A 19,673-nucleotide genomic window follows, 5' to 3' on the forward strand; every position below is an offset into this window, starting at 1 on the left:
TCAAGCAGTTATCCTGCCTCAGCCTCCCGAGCAGCTGGGATTACAGGTGCATGCCACCATGCCCAGCTAATTTTTGTATTTTTAGTAGAGATGGGGTTTCACCATGTTGGTCAGGCTGTCTTGAACTCCTGACCTCGTGATCTACCCGCCTTGGCCTACCAAAGTGCTGGGATTACAGGCATGAGCCACAGCACCTGGCTGCATAACATATTTTTAATAGAGTCTTTCCTGGGTTCTTCTTTATCACCTACTGATTTGATAGGGGTTGGCAAATTACCTTGGATAAAATTTATACCTGGAGACATCTGGTAATATTCTTACTTTGGGCCTTTGTTCATATTATAGTTTTTCCTAGAGCTTTCAGTCCTTACTGAATTTATTCTCTCATGAAACACAAACCCAGCTTCTTTAAAACCAATACAAAAGATGTAAAAGAACTTCCCACTTTTCCCCATGACAGAGCCCCAAGCACCATCACTGCTGTCATCAGACACCTCTGGCTCAATGAGGGGTTAGGTGCCTACAGAAACAGGCCAGTGGTTCCAAAGTGGTCTTCTGTGTATGACTCCAAGGTGATGGAACCCAAACCCACTGTCCCTTACCTGCAGTTCCCAGGCTCAGCAGCACAGCCACCCAGAGGACCCAGAAGAAAATGAGGATGGCAAATGTCCACAGTGGCTGGAACAGCAGGAAGGGAGCACTGCTGATGGCTTTATTTGTGATTTGGAAAAGCTCAACTGTCAATTTTATTCTCTTTCTGAGAACAAAAATCAAGACGAGCAGCACTGCCTGGTGAGAAAGGGGTTTGAGTAAATTACTTCCAAATAATGGAGAACTGGGTAGAGCTTAAAGCAAGCCCTGCTATTATTATGACATCTCAGCAAACAGCTCTTTTAAGATAGTTACTCACTACTTTTTTATAATTTTACAGATGCATTTGCAAACACTAATTGAGCATCTAGTAAGTGCTGGCCCTTGGAATAGATCTTAATAGATATAATAGCGAACAAGACACAGTCCCTCCATAAAGGGCCTTGTAGTCTGGTCAGTGAAAAAGATAAAATGAGAATAAGGTCTTCTAATGTCAAGGAACTGTCTTATATCCTCCCCTCCGCATCCCACAGAACCCAAGATATTGCAAAAGGCAAAGGAATATGAGTATGAGGCAAAAAGACTCAAAGCCACCTTCTGTGCCTTCTTCTAGCTTTCCCTCCCTGCATATAAATATTTACAAATCTCATATTAATGAAACAAACCATTCTGCACCCCTCCATCCCCATCCAGCCACTGCCATCTCTTACTGTTTTCTTGGCCGAGCTTCTTGGCTTGTCTACACCCATCATCTGCATTTCCATACCCCAACTCATTCTTCAACCACCCACAAACATCCAGACCCCAACACTCTTTTGAAACGGCTCTCTCTGAAGTCACTTCACGTGACCTCCTGAATGTTAAATGCCATGGAAACATTCCATGTCTTGCTTGACTTCAGCATAGCATTAGATCCCTTGTCCACTCTTCTTTTCTCGAAACTTTTTCCTCCCTTGGCTTCCATGATCTTTCTTTTAGCTCTCCTACTTCTTTAATGGCTGCTTCTTGAGATCTTCTGGGGGTATCTCCTATTCCTCTGTGCTTTCAGCATCCTTCCTAGATGCTGACAACCTCCAAATAAAAACCTCCAGCCTCACTTTCCTCTAGGTGCTGGAAGAATAAGCACATCAGTTATTGACAAGGCAATAACATGGATGTGCTACAGTATGTCAAACTCAATTTATCCTGAATCAAATTCATTATCTTCATACTAGAACCTCCTCTTCCCCCTGTATTCTTTATCTCCAGTGGCCCTAATTTTTCTGTACTTTCTGAGAGTAAGTTAGGTTCCCCTCTTGTGTGCTCCCTTTTTATTCCACACTTATCCTATTGCACTATTTAACATATTCTATAAATGTTTTCTCGTCTGAATTTCCCATTAGATTAGGCTCCTAGAGAGCAGGGCCATTCTTATGGTCAAGGGCTGGCAAAGTGCCCAGTACAATCTCAATCACCTCTGGTTCAGTTTCCTCAATACCTCTCATGCCATCCTTTCCTCTCTATTTCCACTGCTGATGCCACAGCTCAAGTCTCAGCCTCTTTCTTCTAGACCCCAATAACCTCATTAGCTTTCTGCATTTAACCTCCCTGACCACCAACCCCCCCCCACCTCAATCCCTCCTCCACTCCACAGCTAAGGGGAACTTTGTAAAGCGCAAAGACAAAGATGGTGTTTCTCGGCTCAAAATCCATCTACGGTGCCCCAGTGCCTCTGGAGAAAGATCAAACCTATCATCATTGCAGATCAGGACCTTCCTGACATGACCCTCTCTGCACCTGCATCTCAGGCTTCCATCAAGGGAACTTCCTGCAAGTCACACCCCTGCCCATGTGACCTCATGCATGCTGTGCCCTTGGCCTGAGATGCTCTTTCTCTTCCAGCTGTGCCGGAGCATTTCTTCCCTCAACAGTCAAGGGGAGGAAAGACAGTCAGATGACAGTGGATAAACTGTGCAGAAGCTGCTCCAGGATCTGGGAGCACAGCCTCCTGACCACGCAGAGAGGGGTGTCAGGAGAGGCCCTGCGAGACACCCAGAGGAGACCCTTCAGTTGTAAAGGCTGAGGAGGAACTTCCATCTGGGCTTTTCTGAGGATGAGTGAACTAGCTCATCTAACAACCGGGAATTGGTAAGAACTCACAACAAATGAACGGGAGGTGAGCTGGGACTCAAGTCTGCCTTCTAGAGTAGCCCCTGTGCAGAACTCACGGACCCAGGTGAAAACAGCCTCTCTGCTCACACGGCCTCCCCTCTCCCTAACCTTGCTCTGGCCCTGAGGTCTGGGTGGCATAAATGGTGCAGTGTACAAACACAAAGGGAGCCCTGTGGAGGGTAGACGGAGGAACTGGACCCTCCCCAGCCCCCAGCCCTGCTCCTCTTCCCCTGTGCCCAGCCTGGGGAATGGGGAAGCCCTTTCATCTCCAGCCTCCTTTGCAGACTCTGTTGAGTGTCTGGCCTGGTCCCTGCCTGAGGCGAGAGCAACCAGGTGCTTTACTTTATTGTACCCTTGCTCCCTGGCACATTTTATGTGAAGATCACAAACCCAAAACCTCACCGTGGAAAGGAGAAAATGTGAAAACTACCAAATATGGGAATAGAAGGATTTCCTATGAAAGAATTTTGTTGGTGTGAGAATCTGCATTTGCTGCAAGATTCAATGGGCTTGTGGAAACCCCTGGCTGCAGCTGCTCCACAGAACAGTCAGTAACCAACACACCAGCAGCAGCGACTCTGGGTGACCTGAAGCCAGTGTGGGGCCCACCCCAGGGCCTTGTGATTTGAGCCTTCCTAGCGGCCCCTGGAGAGGGTCCTGAATGACATTTGGTTGCCAACCACCCACCACCAGTAACTAATACCTGCTCCCTCAATATTCTAAGTTGGCCTGTTTTCAACTAGAGAGTTCACTGAGGAGGCAGCAGGTTCTCTGAACACCAAAATAACCGAGTGGCCAGCGGGTTTGGAAACAAAGGGCTCTGTGTGCTAGAGGGCAGCGGAAGCTGAGCATACACTAGCAAAGGGGAGCCGCACCTCACAAACAGGGAATGGGAACTGCCGTAAGCCTGCCTCCGCCCACCCACCATGCCCACCTTGTAGCCCCTCGGGGCTGAGAACAATGCAACAGCAAGGATAACACAGTAGTCTCTGGGAGGTGGCAGAAATGGCTTGGGAAGAACTAAAACCTTTTCTTCTTATTTTTGGAGGGTTTTGGATTATCCCTATACAGGTATCTCAAATCCAAAGAAGGCACATTCTGAACCAAAAGAAAAACAAATTCTAGTTGTTTTTGGCTAGAATTCAATGATTTGGATTTCAGGGTTCTGGCTGGCTACCTGACCTACTGCTAGAAGAGCATTTCTTACCGTGATGCCTGTAGATACAATAGCAAACCCCAGCACGCACTTCATATTTTCCCTTTCTGTGTCCAATTCTATGCTGAGGTCATTGGTATAGTCATAATACAGCCACCATAAAACACCGCAGACAACTAGAAAAGAGAACAGTAGCAGAGCTCAGGGCACGCGCTGTGGGCTAACCTTTCCCCAGCATACAGAATCACACAGGGAAGTCCAGTCACTGCCCACCGGCCACATGGCACTGCTCTGGCAGTGGGTCCCAAATACCCAGACCCTACAGGCAACTGCTGCCCTCTGGAGAAGCTGGGCAGAGCCAGGGCAACCCATAGAGGACCCACAAGTTCTGGGATATGCTTGTTTTGAGAGACCCAGGATGGTGACCCCAGAACACAGGCGCCTAACTCACAGGTTGGGTCTGGACACAAGCAGAAGGAAAACCCCATGGACAGGATGGTGAGAGGGACAATGCTAGAGCCCACTGTCTAAATGTTTTAAGCAAGCTCTGCTGGTGATAACTCCTGTGGGAGCCTGGATGTTGGCTGCTCACCCACAAAACCGGGCAAATTTACATGGCCTGTGGGAATCATGGAAGTCAGAAGCTCATTTGGAAGATGCCCTGACGTTGCAAGTACTCCACATTTAGGTACGAAATACCACCTTATGCCATATCCACAGTAACTATAAGAAGGTTGGAGTGGACAGGAAGAAACACCCCTCAGAAGTCATTGTGCCTGTCCTCCAACACAGGGCTACAGGGCTCTAAGTTGCTGAGGGCAGAGCTGATGACTCAGGGGAATGAAACATGACAATCACATCAGTTTTTAAAAATTAAAATATAGTCACCCGCTGCATGATGACATTTTGATCAACAATGGCCTGCATATATGATGGTGGTTCATGAGATTAATAATACTGTACTTTTCTGTGTTTAGATACACAAATACTGACCGTTCTGTTACAGCTGCCAACAGTATTCTGTACAGTAGCATGCTGTGCAGGTTCGTAGCCTAGGAGTAATAGGTTATACCATGTGCCTGGGTGTGTAGTAGGCTCTACCATCTAGGTTTGTGTAAGTGCACTCTATGATGTTCACACAGTGAGGAAATTGCTGAGTGATGCATTTCTCAGAACACATCCCTTCCTGTCATTAAGTGACACCTGACTGTACCCCACACCAGTTGGTAAATGGCTGCTGCCTTGAGCCTCCTGCGTGCCCTTGTCCCTCGGACCTCTTTCCCAACAACTGCTGGTGAGATCCACAATCCAGCAACCGGGAAGGAAATATGGCACAGTACAGGGTCTCCAGGACTCTGCTTCCATGCAGGCCTGTGTGTCTTCCAGCTGGTCAGAGCCTTTGCATGACAACTGTGGGCACCCACGTGCCAATGGGTGAGGTGCGTGTTCAGAATAAATCCTTTAAAATGCTCCCAATGGGTACTGGGATTCTCTTTTAACATTATGGATATAGGATCACGCTATTGGAAAGCTCATCTCAGGGGCAGCATAGCATAGCAGAAGAAACAACAGATTTGGCTGGACGTGGTGACTCATGCCTGTAATCCCAGCACTTTGGGAGGCGAAGGTGGGCAGATCGCTTGAGCTCAGGAGTTGGAGACCAGCCTGGGCAACATGGCAAAACCCCATCTCTACAAAAAATACAAAAATTAGCTGGGTGTAGTGGCATGTACCTGTAGTCCCAGCTACTTGGGGGGCTGAGACAGGGGGATCGCTTGAGCCCAGGAGGTGGAGGCTATAGTGAGCTGCGTTGGTGCCACTGCACTCCAGCCTGGGCGACAAAGTGAGAGCCTGCCTCAAAAAAAAAAAAAAAAGAAAGAAAAAGAAAAAGAAAAGAAAAGAAAAAAAAAAGATTGGTCATTAACTTTGCACTGTCTATGAGACATAGCAACTCCCATCATCCTCCCTGGGGCCAAGTTTTCTCATTTGTAAAGTGACGGGGCTAGATACTCGACTCCATGTAGCTTAAAAATGCCAACTTTTAAGTTCTATACTTAATGGAAAGGCTTTTCATTTAATCGAAAAGAAATCAATCAAGTAGAGAAATACTTACACAACAATCCCAAAATAACCAATGAAATGAAAATGTGAACCAGAAGGGTGGTGATGAATCTGAAGGTAAACATCATGGCCAAAGACAAGGCTGAAAAATTAAGCAAAACACACAAACCTCAATAGCAACAAAGGGTAGGGGAGATGATGGTAGCACTGCGATGACAAAACCCTCCACAACAGTGAGGGCTGAGGATTGTATTCAATCTCTAAATATCTTGGGATATCTACTAAACACTAAATAAAAATAACAAGGTATACGTGGGGCAGTCTCTGATGCACCATTCAATCAAGTGTGGTAAGCCTGTCTCTGAAAGTCCTAGTATTCTTCTCAAAAATAAAAAAAATTTGGCCGGGCATGGTGGCTCAAGCCTATAATCCCAGCACTTTGGGGGGCCGAGGCGGGTGGATCACCTGAGGTCAGGAGTTCGAGAACAGCATGGCCAACCTGGCAAAACTCCATCTCTACTAAAAATACAAAAATTAGCCGGGCATGGTGGCGGGCACCTGTAATCCCAGCTACTCGGGAGGCTGAGGCACAAGAATCGCTTGAACCTGGGTGGCAGAGGTTGGCAGTGAGCCGAGATAGTGGCACTGTACTCCAGCCTGGGCAACAGAGCAAGACTCTGTCTCAATAAAAAGAAAGAAAGAAAGAAAAAAAAATTTTATAGCAATATTATTCTCAAATGCCCAAATCTTTTTTTCTTACAAGTCCAAATGAACCATTTAAAATTTTTATCACACTTAAATCTTTTGACTTCATATTGGGCTTATGTAAAGTTCTAATTTTACATGTTCTAAGGTACTCTTATTAAATATGAAAGATTAATAATGTCTTTAAAATGAAGAATTTAAGATCCTAACCATGAAATAAGCTGTATGTACTTTTTTTGACATAGGAAATCAGGATTGCATCTAGATCGGAGTTATGTTTAGTAAGGTGGGTTTTGGGATCACACAGATCTGGGTTTGAGCCTTAGTTCTGCCACCTCTTCTCCTAGGTGTGCAACACTGGCCAAGTCCTAAATCTCTCTAAGCCTCAGTTTCGTCTCCTATGAGTGGTACTGGGATTCTGATGAGGTTTTAATGAGTGAAGAATAAGTACAATGCCTGGCACACGGTAAGTGCTCAGTAAACGACAGCTGTTAATACCATTATGAATCTAATAAGTACATGACAATGTCCTTGCAGGGACATTAGGTCATTATATAAGATATCAGGAATAACTCGAGCTTTTTTTGTTATATATTGTAACCAAGCCAGTATTTGGGAGTCAAAGCATCTTGTTTGAGTCAATTGAAGTCATTTTCAGCCTAAGTAAGAAGTCTGAAAGTCATAATAGTGACTAGTTAAATATCCCCAAGCATTCAGGAATTAGGAACCTTTTAGTAATGAAATTGTGGAAAATTCAATTTGTTAACTTTAGAAATATGTTAATGTCTGACCAAAGTTTCTCTCTACCAAGAGGTTTGCGGGCTGCCACTGGAAAGCGAGGAGACAATAGGCTCTTACCACTGTCTAAACGGGCAGAGTGTATTAACCTGTTCAAAGAGAAAGTTGGCTCTTGATTCCAGCCAACTGAAACATAGAAAATGGGAAGTCAGAAGGTCAAGAGTGGGTAGCTGCTTCCAGAAATGCCCAGAGAAGGCTCAAGGCCTTGACCTGTCTACAACCCAAAGCAGGTATGTCCCTTAGAGGAGCAGGATACAGCAGGCCCTTGCAGTCTGACTCCATTTAACATGGATGCACACACGTCCTTGCCCTGCTCACCAAGCAGCTTTCCGATCTGGCTCACCTACAGGTGGAGGCATGTTTGGCCAGAAGACATGGTTTCTGGTCACCCTGACAGTTGTATTTTTCATGTCGCATCCACAAATTGGCAATCTGCTTTATATACCCATCCCCAGTGAGAAGGAGACACTAGAACATGGTCAGTATATCAAGGCAACGCTACCCACTGAGGCTTTCTGCCAGAGGGCCAGCTGTTCCTCTATTCTTATTGCCCCCACCCCACTTAAATCTGAAACACCGAAAATATCTATTAAAAAACACAGAGTTTTATATTTAAAACAAGAGGCTAATTTTCATTGTACAACATATAAAAGTGCTAGGAACTTTGGCATTCCATAAACAACTACTAAAATTAACTTAACTGAGAATTACCTAATGCGAGGATACACAGGCCAAGGATTGTATCTCTTCCCGACATGATTCCACTTAGAATTTGGTGAAGGGTGTCAACATCATTTATCAAAACAGATGCAAATAGGGAGTAGCACTCAGGTGTTTGAGGGATACATCGGTTAAATAAGGGAAATGACTTGCTAAAAACAGAAAAAAAAAAGATGGCAAAAATGTTTACTTAACATTTATCTTTAAAAGATTTTATTTAACATTCTCAATAACCAAAAAAGCATAAGAACTATAGTAATAGAGAGGGGTCTAGCATGCCATTTGCAGAGCACACCTTAGAAAGCCAGGCAGGTATGCTCTGCTACATCGATTAGTTGATGTTCTGAATAGGAAGTTGATTATGGGAACCCACAGAAACCAAAAACCTAAATTTGGGGAGCAACATTTTTAAAAATAAAAATTGCACATATTTAAGGTGTACAATGTGATGTTTTGGTATATATAAACTTCATGAAATGATTGCTACAGTTAAGCTAACGAACGTATTCATAAATTCCCAGTTATCATATTTTGAGAACACTGAAGATCTGTTGTATCAAATTTCAAATATACAATATAGTATTATGAACTATAGTCACCATGCTCTACTTTATATATCTAGAATTTATTCATCCTACGTAACAGAAACTTGTATCCTTTGACCAACATCTCTCATTTCCCCTGCCCGCATCCTTGATAACCACAATTCTATTCTCCGTTTCCATGAATTTGACTTTTCTAGATTCCACATACAAGTGGGATCATGCATGGGATTTGACCTTATGTGCCTGGTTTATTTCACTTAACATAATATCCTCTGGTTCATCCATGTTGTTGCAAATAGCAGGATCTCTTCTTTTTCTAAGGCTAAATACTACTCTGTGGTATGTGTACATATACTACATTTTATTTATGGGGAAACCACTTTTTTTTTTTTTTTTTGAGACAGGTTCTGGCTCTGTCACCCAGGCTGGAGTATACTGGCTCGATCATGGGCCACTGCAACCTCCACCTCCAGGGCTCAAGCTATTCTCCCACCTCAGCCTCCTGAGTAGCTGAGACTACAGGCACGTGCCACCACGCCCAGCTAATTTTTGCATTTTTTGTAGAGACAGAGTTTCACCATGTTGCCCAGGCTGGGTAACATGAGCTCAAGCAATCCATCCGCCTTGATGTCTCAAAAGTATTGGGATTACAGGCATGAGCCACTGTGCCCAGTGGGAACCATATTTTTTACTCTCCTGTCTTAGCCCTTCTTCGACACAAACTACCAACTCCAACAAAAGAATTTTATTTCTGTAAGGAACTATTAGGGATGTGAACTGGATGAGACAGAAGTTGTGTTAACGACACTATTAGCTTCATTCCGTCCTGTTTAGGAAGGCATATGAGGCTTGAGAGCCTTGCTATGAGCCATGCTCAATAAATGGATAGTAAATGTATGATTGATGCTGCAGTTGATAACTGCCTTGGGTAGATGAGAAAGTTGACCTTTTTTTAGCCCCTTCCTGAAATGTAAAAAAGCCTAGAAATATGCATTCTAATGAATCTTCATGAGGCCACTGATACCTTCACAGGGTCCTGTTCTTCTTTCTTTCCATAAACCCCAAATGGTGGAAATAATCCCAACCAAAGAAGTGTCAAATTATCTAAAAAGCTGCTCAAAACCCAATCACCAATCATTTTGTGCAATGTATAAGAAGGAAACAAAGGAGAACCCAAATGTTAAAAGATTTCATTGCCCTGAAGGAAAGAAATGACTTCCCAAGCTTCTAATGAAGCACAACATAGAACACATGGAAGAATCTTTCTCCAGAAGTCTCAATATTACAGAAACAGTTCTTGAGTCACTGGATAGTGGTTCAAGAGAATAGTAACACAAACGGTGTTTTTTGTAATTACATTTTTGAAGGAGTAATACATTCGCGTCACTTAAATTCCAAAAGGTACAAGAGACCAAACAGCAAGAAATTGCCTTTCCTTGTCCCTGAGCTACTGAAGTACATTTCCTCACAGGCATCCATGATTTTTGGTTTCTTGCAAACCATTCTAGAGACTTTTATTAGCATATGTAAATATCATAGGAAGTTTAAATGGAATTTGCAGCTGAGCTCAAAGATAATAAATATTCTACTCCAAAATGAGACGCCAGACTCCACCATTCAGGGCGTGCCAAAAAAGAGGTGGGAGAAAAGTGGTTGGATTATTTTTAAACCCACATCCACGCTGAGAGCATAAAAGAGTTGGAAGTTGATAAGCAGAACATTTTTAAAAGTAAACTTTAAATTTCTGAATAATATTAGAGTTACAAAAAAATTGTAATGATGGTAGAGGGTTCCTCTGTGTATCCTTCACTCACCTTCCCCTAATGTGAACGTCTTGCATAACCATAGTATATTTGTGAAAATTAAGATTTAACATTGTCACTAAACTACTAACTAAACTACAGCCTTTATTTGGATTTCACCATAACATCCTTTTTCTATTCCAGGATCTAATTCAGGATAGCACATGGCATTTAATTGTCATGTCTCCTCTTCGGTCATGACAGTTTATGTTTTTTGTAGAGACAGTGTTGCTATGTTGCCTGAACTGGTCTTGAACTCCTGACTCAAGCCATCCTCCCACCTCTGCCTCTCAAAGTGTTGGGATTACAGGTGTGAGCCACTGTGCCTGGCCTGTGACAAGTTTCTTAGTTTTTCCTTGTTTCTCATGACCTTGACATTTCTGAAGATTCGTAGTCAGGTATTTTGTAAAATGTCCCTTCATTTGTAGAATTTCTCCATGTTTTCTCATGATTAGACTACAGTCAACAGGATTTTGGGAGAGTGCCACAGAGGTGAAGTGCCTTTCTCATAGAATCCTATCAAGGAACACGACAACACTGGTGAAGTTGACCTTGATCACCTGGTTAAGGTGGTACCTGCTGGGTTTCTCCATGTAAAGTTGTTATTTTTCTCTTTTCCCTCTCTATTCCTTGGAAATGAGTCACTAAGCCTAGCCCACTCTCAAACAGAGAGAAATTCCACCTCTTGGAGGAAGAAGTAAAGATTTATCCCTTTCGCCCCGAGCAGTGGCTCATACCTGTAATCCTAGCACTTTGGGAGGCCGAGGCGAGTAGATCACTTGAGGTCAGGAGTTTGAGACCAGCCTGGCCAACATGGTGAAACCCCGTCTCTATTAAAAATATAAAAATTAGCCAGGCGTGATGCTGGGTGCCTATAATCCCAGCTACTCGGGAGGCTGAGGCAGGAGAATTGCTTGAACCCAGGAGGCACAGGTTGCAATGAGCCGAGATCATGCCACTGCACTCCAGCCTGGGCAACAGAGCGAGACTGTTTCGAAAAAGAAAAAAAAAGACTTATCCCTTCCCCCCATTTATTTATTTATTCAATTATTTATTTATATCAGTATGGCCTCATCAACATTTATTCTTTTCTTTGGGTTATAATCTTAATTGTATTATTCAATCTATTCCAGCTTTGGCCACTACGAGGCATCTGTGTCCTTTTGACAAGACCTATTCTTTTTCTTTCTTGAGCACTTCCTTACTTTCTGATGCTACAGGATGATGATACCAGACGTAGCTGGTATTTTCCTTATCCAAGTCCTAGAACCTGGCATTTCTCCAAAGAACCCTTGAAGACCGATGATTAGAAACCATGATCTGGGTATTGGGTATGGTGGGGTATTACTGATTCTAGGCCTTATAATCGATTCTAGGCCTTATAATCGATTCTAGTATGTAATTTCAGAATTGCTAACCATTATACTGTATTGTTTAGGGAATTTTTAAAAAATGAAAAAAACAATTGTTAACCAGTAGCTATTTGATAAACAAATGTACTATCTGGAGTACAGTGTTTATGTACAGTTCCTTTTGTCTTTAGCTTACAGTATCTAGTCACAAAGCTGTTTTCCAAAGTTACTCACATTAGCTCCTTATTAGTAATTTGTCACCCTCTACACTCTATCCTAAGATCTCCTGACATCTTGATTTTAATTTTTATTTGCATATAGTAAAATCTACTCTGCACAGGTGATGACAAGTACAGAGAATCATTGGAAGAGTAATTCTGAAGAGTTGAAATTTTTTTTTTTTAACTAGACTTGTCATGTGACTCCATCCCCATTCCCAAGGGGAAGAGGGTAAAGGGTACTATTCCCAAGTCAGATGAGAAGGGTTTCATGGAAAACTCAGAGAGCTTAGGGAATCCCCTGGCTTAAGGTCTGAGCCACCCCAAGGAATCTGGAGGGTGAGCGGCTTTAACAGCAGAGAGCTACAGCCGGGGAGTTAAGAGCCCCCAGGGCATTCGTCAGGGCAAAGGGTGCAGAGGGCTTCCTGGGGTCTAGTTGTGGGCTGCATGTGCATAAGTCCCAGTGATGGGTTGCCACTGATCGTGTCTAAGACAGCCCTGTAGAAGGCTGTGGGGATTTTGGCAGAAGGAGCTGGAGGTGGCTGCTCTCTGAGGTAGCCCCAGAGAACCTAAAACATGCCCACGAGGGAAAGAGCTGGCCAGGACATCTCCCAAGCCCAGAGAATGCTGGTATTAGTATCAGACAAGTAAATGTGTTCCTGCTACTCTTTTCTTCCTTCACTTTTGCTGCACCAGCCCCTTAGACAAAACCTGTTTTAGCAAGCTGGGAGGAGGGGAGGAATAAACAGAGGAGAAGAACAGCTGACTACAGCCTCCTTTCTGGACTGTGGCCTTCCCACTTGCTCCTGGGCCAAGTGTGCAGGGGGCAGAAGTCTGAACCCCCAATCAAGTGAGAAGTTTATCCCATTGGGCTGAATATTTTTTAATTTTTTTTAAAAATGTTGAGACAGGGTCTTGCTCTGTCACCAAGGCTGGAGTGCAGTGGCATGATCACAGCTCACTATAACCTCAAACTCCTGGGCTCAAGAGATCCTCCCATCTCAGCTTCAGCTAGGACTACAGGCATATCCACGATGCCAATCTAATTTTTAAATTTTTTGTAGAGACATGGTCTCATTATGTTGTCCAGGCTGGTCTTGAACTCCTGGCCTCAAGCAATCCTACAGCCCTGGCCTCCCAAAATGTTGGGATTGCAGGCATGAGCCACTGTGCCTGGTCTGGGCTGAACATTTTAATTATTGAATTGAAAGTGCCTGTTACAACTTAAAGTGACTCAGTATGTATTATCTAAAAGTTACCAAAGAAGCCTTGGGAATTGCCTGTGTTTTTATTCAGGGGCAGAAAAAACTAGTCTCATTGAATAAATTTAAAGAGACAGAGAAAGACAAAAATTAAATTGCTTTCTGACTACATCCTGTAAGTCAGGCTTGATGTAATGGTTATACAAGCAAATATATACCTAAATGTATATATTTATAGATTTATATACACTTATATTTTCCACTTTTTATGCAAAAGACAGTATACTGCACACTGTTCTATTATTTTTTTTAACTTAATACACTTCAGAATGTAAGGAATTCCTCTTATTTTTACTGAGGTAAAATTTATATACAATGAAATGCACTGATCTTAAACATAAAATTAGAGACTTTGATAAACATATACATCTATGCAACTACCACGCCTTTCGAGATTTAGAGTATTTCATTAGCTGGGGTAGGGATGCATCTTTTTTTTTAGGCGGAGTTTTGCTCTTGTCGCCCAGGCTGGAGTGCAATGGCGCGGTCTTGGCTCACTGCAACCTCCACCTCCCGGGTTCAAGTTATTCTCCTGCCTCAGCCTCCCCGAGTAGCTGGGATTACAAGCGCCCGCCACCACACCCAGCTAATTTTTGTATTTTTAGTAGAGACAGGGTTTCACCATTGTTTGCCAAGCTGGTCCTGACCTCAGGTGATCTGCCTGCCTCACCCTTCCAAAGTGCTGGGATTACAGATGTGAGCCACCACGCCCGGCTCACAGGGATGCATCTTTAGGCCATGGCCTGAGGTTTCTTCACCACTTCTGCTTTTCTTCTTCCCATTAGCAAAGCCACTCAAACTTGCAGGAAGTCATTGGGTAAGCTGCCTGTATATTTAGATCACCATGTATATGGAATTCAGCTGAGCAAACCACGCGGTGACATGCACAGGCGCCTATGTGGGAGGGTAGAACTAGAATTTACTGGGGGGAAAATATCCATGCCTTTTAGATTTTGAATACATGAGGGATTCAAAATACATTACCATGTTGAACACCAAAGTGAAAAAAGATCTATTTGCTTGTTATCTTCTGCAGTGCTTTTTCACTGCTCTTAAAAGCTTATACCTAGGTCCACAAACTTCTTGATATTTAGCCATTACTCTAAAAGGGTATGTTATACCTCACATGACCGGCAGACGAGGAAGACACAATCAGTTCAGTCAAAAAGAGGTATTTAGAAAATATTCTTTGGCCCTATAGCCACCCTTCTCACCCACCCAGCTTTTCAGTCTTGGCACTGCTATTCCATGATAAATATGATCATTTTCACCTTAAACAAACACTTGCTTGTGCAGGAAAAGGGAATGGAGCCCTTGAGGCTATTTCTCTGTCTCTTTCTGTCCAAAAAAGGCCACTCAGTCAAGGGTTTTGTCTTTACTTGAAAAGTTAGTATTGGAAACATTTGCATTTAGGGTGAAAAGGACTAGGGCCGGCTTGAGAGTGAGAAGAAATGGTGCTATTATGACACAGGGTACGGAGACTCTTTCTCCCAGCTTGATGTGAGTCTAGGAAGGCCACTCACCAGTCAAAATAAAACCAAGTCTTGACTCAAACATAGATGCTGCTTGGGTTTGAATGCCAGCTTTTCCGTTTGCTGGATGTATGACCTTAAACCTTTCTGAATCAGTTTTCTCAGTTGTAAGATGGGATGAAAACAATACCTACAATATAGACATTTTCTGAGGCCCAAATTATGTTAAGGGTTTAGAAAAGTATCAAAAGCTCAATAAATGTTTGCTGTTATCATCATAAGTATCAAGATATAAGCTTCCTGTGGAATTACAGTTGCCATCCCATTTATAGTTAAGAAGAGAGTTTATCCAACTCTGGTTAAATTACAATATTAAAAATTCCATTCTCTTTCAATTCCATCTGTAGTTACATCTACAGTTACAAATTGTGTTCTTAAAAAAGTCCTCCTCTCCAAGTGCTAGAGAATTTTCCTTCCACCTATTACTAAAACAGTCTAGTTTTTTAAAAAATTGGGTTCAGTATGTTTCATTAAGATGTGTTTATGATACCTTACATTTTACCAGAATGTAAAATATCATAAACACATTTACAATTACCAGAATTTAAAAAATAAGATATTATAGGCCAGGCGTGGTGGCTCATGCCTGTAATCCCAGCACTTTGGGAGGCCGAGGTGGGCGGATCACGAGGTCAAGAGATCGAGACCATCCCGGCCAACACGGAGAAACCCCATCTCTACTAAAAATACAAACATTAGCTGGGCGTGGTGGCATGTGCCTGTAGTCCCAGCTACTTGGGAGACTGAGGCAGAAGAATTGCTTGAACCTGGGAGATGGAGGTTGCAGTGAGCTGAGATCGCACCACTGCACTCCAGCCTGGGTGACATGAGCAAGACTCTGTCTCAAAAAAAAAAAAAAAATTATAGAAAAATGAAATGGGTATTCCCCTCAGCAAATAGTTCTCTCGTCCTTCAATTACTTACAACTTGGAGTATTTATTTTAGAAAAGAATATCACAAAATGGCTATTTTCTGCCTCCAATGTGATTTAAACCTTCTCAAGTCTTTTTGTGTTTGTGAGCACCTGCTAGTTCAGCATTTTTCAAGCTTCACTCGCAACCAGTTAGAAGACTATGAAATACATTATTTTTAAAAAGGCAACAGAATAGTAACTAAGAGTATAAATCATATGTAATAAGGGTAAATGTTGTTTTGTGAGATTTCTAGTTTTGTTTTATATAGGTAAGGACATATGAAGGTATGTGCATACAGGAGTTGGGATGTAATAAATTTCTTACTGTAAGTCCCAAACAAGAGTTCAATAAACACCATCCTAGAGGATTGGAATAATGCTTTGTTTTAATTAAATCATCATTATTTCCTCAGGGATTTTTCAGAGAGGTCTCCTACATTGTAAACATACTCACATTTTTCAAAAGAATGACAATTCAAAATCAATACAAGTTTTCCTTTAGTACATCTCAGCATCATAATGGTGGCAATAAACACTCATTGTATTTTTCCCCTTAGCCTTCTCCAAGGTATAAACATGAGCCATTCGCCATGGCAATGCAACCACTGCTCCATCATTACAACTTTATTCTACAAATATTTGTAAGGTGCCTACCATGTGCCAGGTAGTACACTAATTTACAGGGGTGAATAAGACCTTGCGAGGAGCCCACCAAGTGTACTCTTGATAAGGACCTGTGCTTTCTGTTTTCATTGAGAAGAAAGGTGTGGTGATCACTTGGCCTTGTCCATCTGGTCTGTTTCTTATGAAGATATCTAGAGCAATAAAAACTAACAAAGTCTAATTGTGATCAAAAGCCAAAAGTAAACGATTTCTTTCTTTTTTTTTTGAGACAGAGTCTTGCTCTGTCACCAGGCTGGAGTGCAGTATCGTGATCTCAGCTCACTGCAACCTCCACCTTCTGGGTTCAAGTGATTCTTCTGCCTCGGCCTCCCAAGTAGCTGGGACTACAGGCACGTACCACCACACCCAGCTAATTTTTGTATTTTTAGTAGAGATGAGGATTCACCACGTTGGCCAGGATGGTCTCCATCTCCTGACCTCGTGATCCGCCTGGCTCAGTCTCCCAAAATGCTGGGATTACAGGGGTGAGCCACCATGCCCAGCCAACGTAAATGATTTCTACTTTGCAATAAATAGTTGGAGTAGAAAAAAATACACACTAATTTATAAAATCACCCTGTTAGTAATAATTCATATGTTACTTCTTGCTAGCTGTAGTGTTCTTTGAAGACTCGTGTATTGCTGAGTTTTCTCCTTATTTAGCCTGATTTCTTATCCATAGGCATACTGCAAATAGTCCCTCCATGTTTTTATCCCTGGCCTCCATAGACTGTAAGCTCCCTGCAGGCAGGGGCTCTTCTGATATCTCCTTCCCACAATGCCTAGAAGAGTAACAGATGCACACCAAGTACCCAGTAACTTTTGTTTAGGGTTAAGGAAAAAGTATGGAAGCTTTTACCTTGGAGGAACTGGTAGCCTGGGACACAGTGAGTCTGCTTTTGGACTGTGGGTGTAGTTGAAGGAATTCAAACTATAAACACACAGGAAGGACCCTGGAAGCAGAACACACAGACATTATACCTTCTTTCCAGGTGAGTCAGTAAGGAAACCACAGCCATGCTACAAAACCAGAAAGGAGAAAGAATCAGCTACAAGGTCTATGGGTGATAGAAACACAAAAATAATAGGCATACAATCTGAGGTCTAGTAAGGGCCTCTCTTCCTTACTTTCTCTTCAAAACCCCAAATTCAAAACTAAAAGTTATATGATTGGTCCTAAAATAATCTGAAGCATATTTGAAAACAATTTCTTGTAGAAGCTTGATAGTTTAAACCTGGCTTTGCAAATAATTTTTAAAAGTTTGGCAAACCATTTCTCAGGCAGATAAAATTCTAAACAGTGGACCCAGTACAAGGTATTTTAGTTATACAAGTGCTTCTGGTACAAGTTGTGATATCCCACTGCTCAGTGGAAGTATCTATTGGCCCCGAAAATCTCATGAAAAGACCAATCTGTCGGCAATTCTACCCGCAGCCTGCACGTACATCTCTAGGACCGGAAGTGCCCACGAGCATGGAGCTCTCTGACTTCCTTCTGACCCTGCCTTTGGGTCTCAAACGTGGGCTGTCTCCTCTCTCTCTCTGTGGATGACCATTCCCCTGCAGTGGCAGGGAGCATACATGGAATAGCTAGGGCTTCAGATAAATCCAGATAGAACAAAAATAACCTGAACAAGCTCAAGAGAAAATGCTTACGGTCTTTCCACACAAGAGGCACCCACAAGGAAGTAAAACTTCCAGCTTTCCAGAGAAAGCAGGGTCAGGATAAATGATCTCATCTAGGTCCCCACAGCTTACCCCATCATGGGGAAAAGAACAAACCAGGCCTCAGTGCCTACCACTGGTGTTTGCAAAGAGCTGGACCTCTTCCAGGGAGTCAAGCTGCTCTTCAGGGCAGTTGGCTACACAGAGGGCCATGCGGTTGAGCCGCGTACCTTTGACTTCCAGGTTGCAGGAATTCATAAAGAACACGTGTCTAGGAAATAGATGAAACAGAAGAATGTGTTAGAGCATTGCCTCTCACTGGTCTTAATTGTGGGCCTTAAAAAATATTCACATGCTATCAAATGCAGGGATCACCCAGGCACGCTTTCATAATTGTTTCAGCATAATTGAACATTCATGATGCCTACTGGTGGTCATCCATGAAGCTGTGCAGCTTGGAAACTATCTAAAAACGTTAACAAAGCTTTATTTCTCCAGATTTAGTGTTGTCTAGGGGATAACACTAGGGAGTTATCTGAGAAAATCTGAGGAAAAGAAGCGATTGATTAAACTGTCCATTGATCGCCAGATCAGGCCAATGCACAAACTATTCAATGGACTCCACGGAGAACACATTTGTACGCAAGAGTGTTCAAATATGCTTCAGAGAATAACTGAACACAGGGAAGTGAGAAGTGGAAAGGAGGGGGCCAAGGCTGGGAACCAAAGGCTTGTCTTTCCCCCTTTCTCCCAGGTTGAGAGCCAGGACACTCAGGAGAGCCCTCCTGCAGCTCCCCAGGGGCAGCATAGAGGGGGGACAAGAAAGAAACTGGTGTTGCCATCAGCAGGTTATGCGCTAGCAGCCACAGCTTCCAGACCCTTGTCCACCACTTATCCAGGCTTCGAGACTCCAGGAATGGCAGAGGAAGACCCTGTAGGCTGCCCTCTATGGGAGAGACCTTGAGAAGGGGTCCCAGAAGGTTTTTTTCCCTCCTGTTGGGGATGGGAGAAAGGTGGTGCAATAGGAGATGAGGAACAGATTTCCTGGGTGTGTGATATACACATTTTTGAAAAAGTTTAAAAATTGTGTTAAAATATACATAAAATTTACCATCTGAATCTTTTTTTTGAGACGGAGTCTTGCTCTGTCACCCAGGCTGGAGTGCAATGACACTGCCACCTCTGCCTCCCAGGTTCAAGTGATTCTCCTGCATCAGCCTCCCGAGTAGCTGGGACTACTGGTGCCCACCACCACACCTGGCTAATTTTTGTATTTCTAGTAGAGACGGGGTTTCACCATGTTGGCCAGGCTGGTCTTGAACTCCTGACCTTATGGATCTGCCCGCCTTGGCCTTCCAAAGTGCTGGGATTACAGGCATGAGCCACCGCGCCCAGCCCCATCTGAATCTTTCTAAGTGTACAGTGACATTAGTATATTCACATTGTTGGGCTATCATCACCACCATCCATTCACAGAACTCACCTTCCCAAACTGAAATCTGTACGCATTAAACATAGGTTCCCACCCTCTTTTCCTCC

At 43.1% G+C, this 19,673-nt stretch overlaps 1 protein-coding gene across 3 annotated transcripts in view; it reads right to left on the reverse strand.

The window, feature by feature from the left end:
- Positions 1–19,673, reverse strand: part of SLC44A3 (solute carrier family 44 member 3) — a 72,396-nt gene that overhangs the window by 50,993 nt on the left and 1,730 nt on the right. For all 3 annotated transcript variants that reach the window (XM_030825021.1, XM_030825020.1, XM_030825022.1), the window contains exons 2-7: positions 18,269–18,405; positions 17,329–17,422; positions 8,174–8,334; positions 6,012–6,101; positions 3,950–4,074; positions 603–789 (exon numbers count right to left, since the gene is read on the reverse strand). In XM_030825021.1, coding sequence (XP_030680881.1) covers positions 603–789; positions 3,950–4,074; positions 6,012–6,101; positions 8,174–8,334; positions 17,329–17,422; positions 18,269–18,405 — 794 coding nt within the window. The remainder of the gene's footprint in view (positions 1–602; positions 790–3,949; positions 4,075–6,011; positions 6,102–8,173; positions 8,335–17,328; positions 17,423–18,268; positions 18,406–19,673) is intronic.

Source organism: Nomascus leucogenys, chromosome 12 (genome assembly GCF_006542625.1).
Source record: "Nomascus leucogenys isolate Asia chromosome 12, Asia_NLE_v1, whole genome shotgun sequence".
NCBI lineage: Eukaryota > Metazoa > Chordata > Mammalia > Primates > Hylobatidae > Nomascus > Nomascus leucogenys.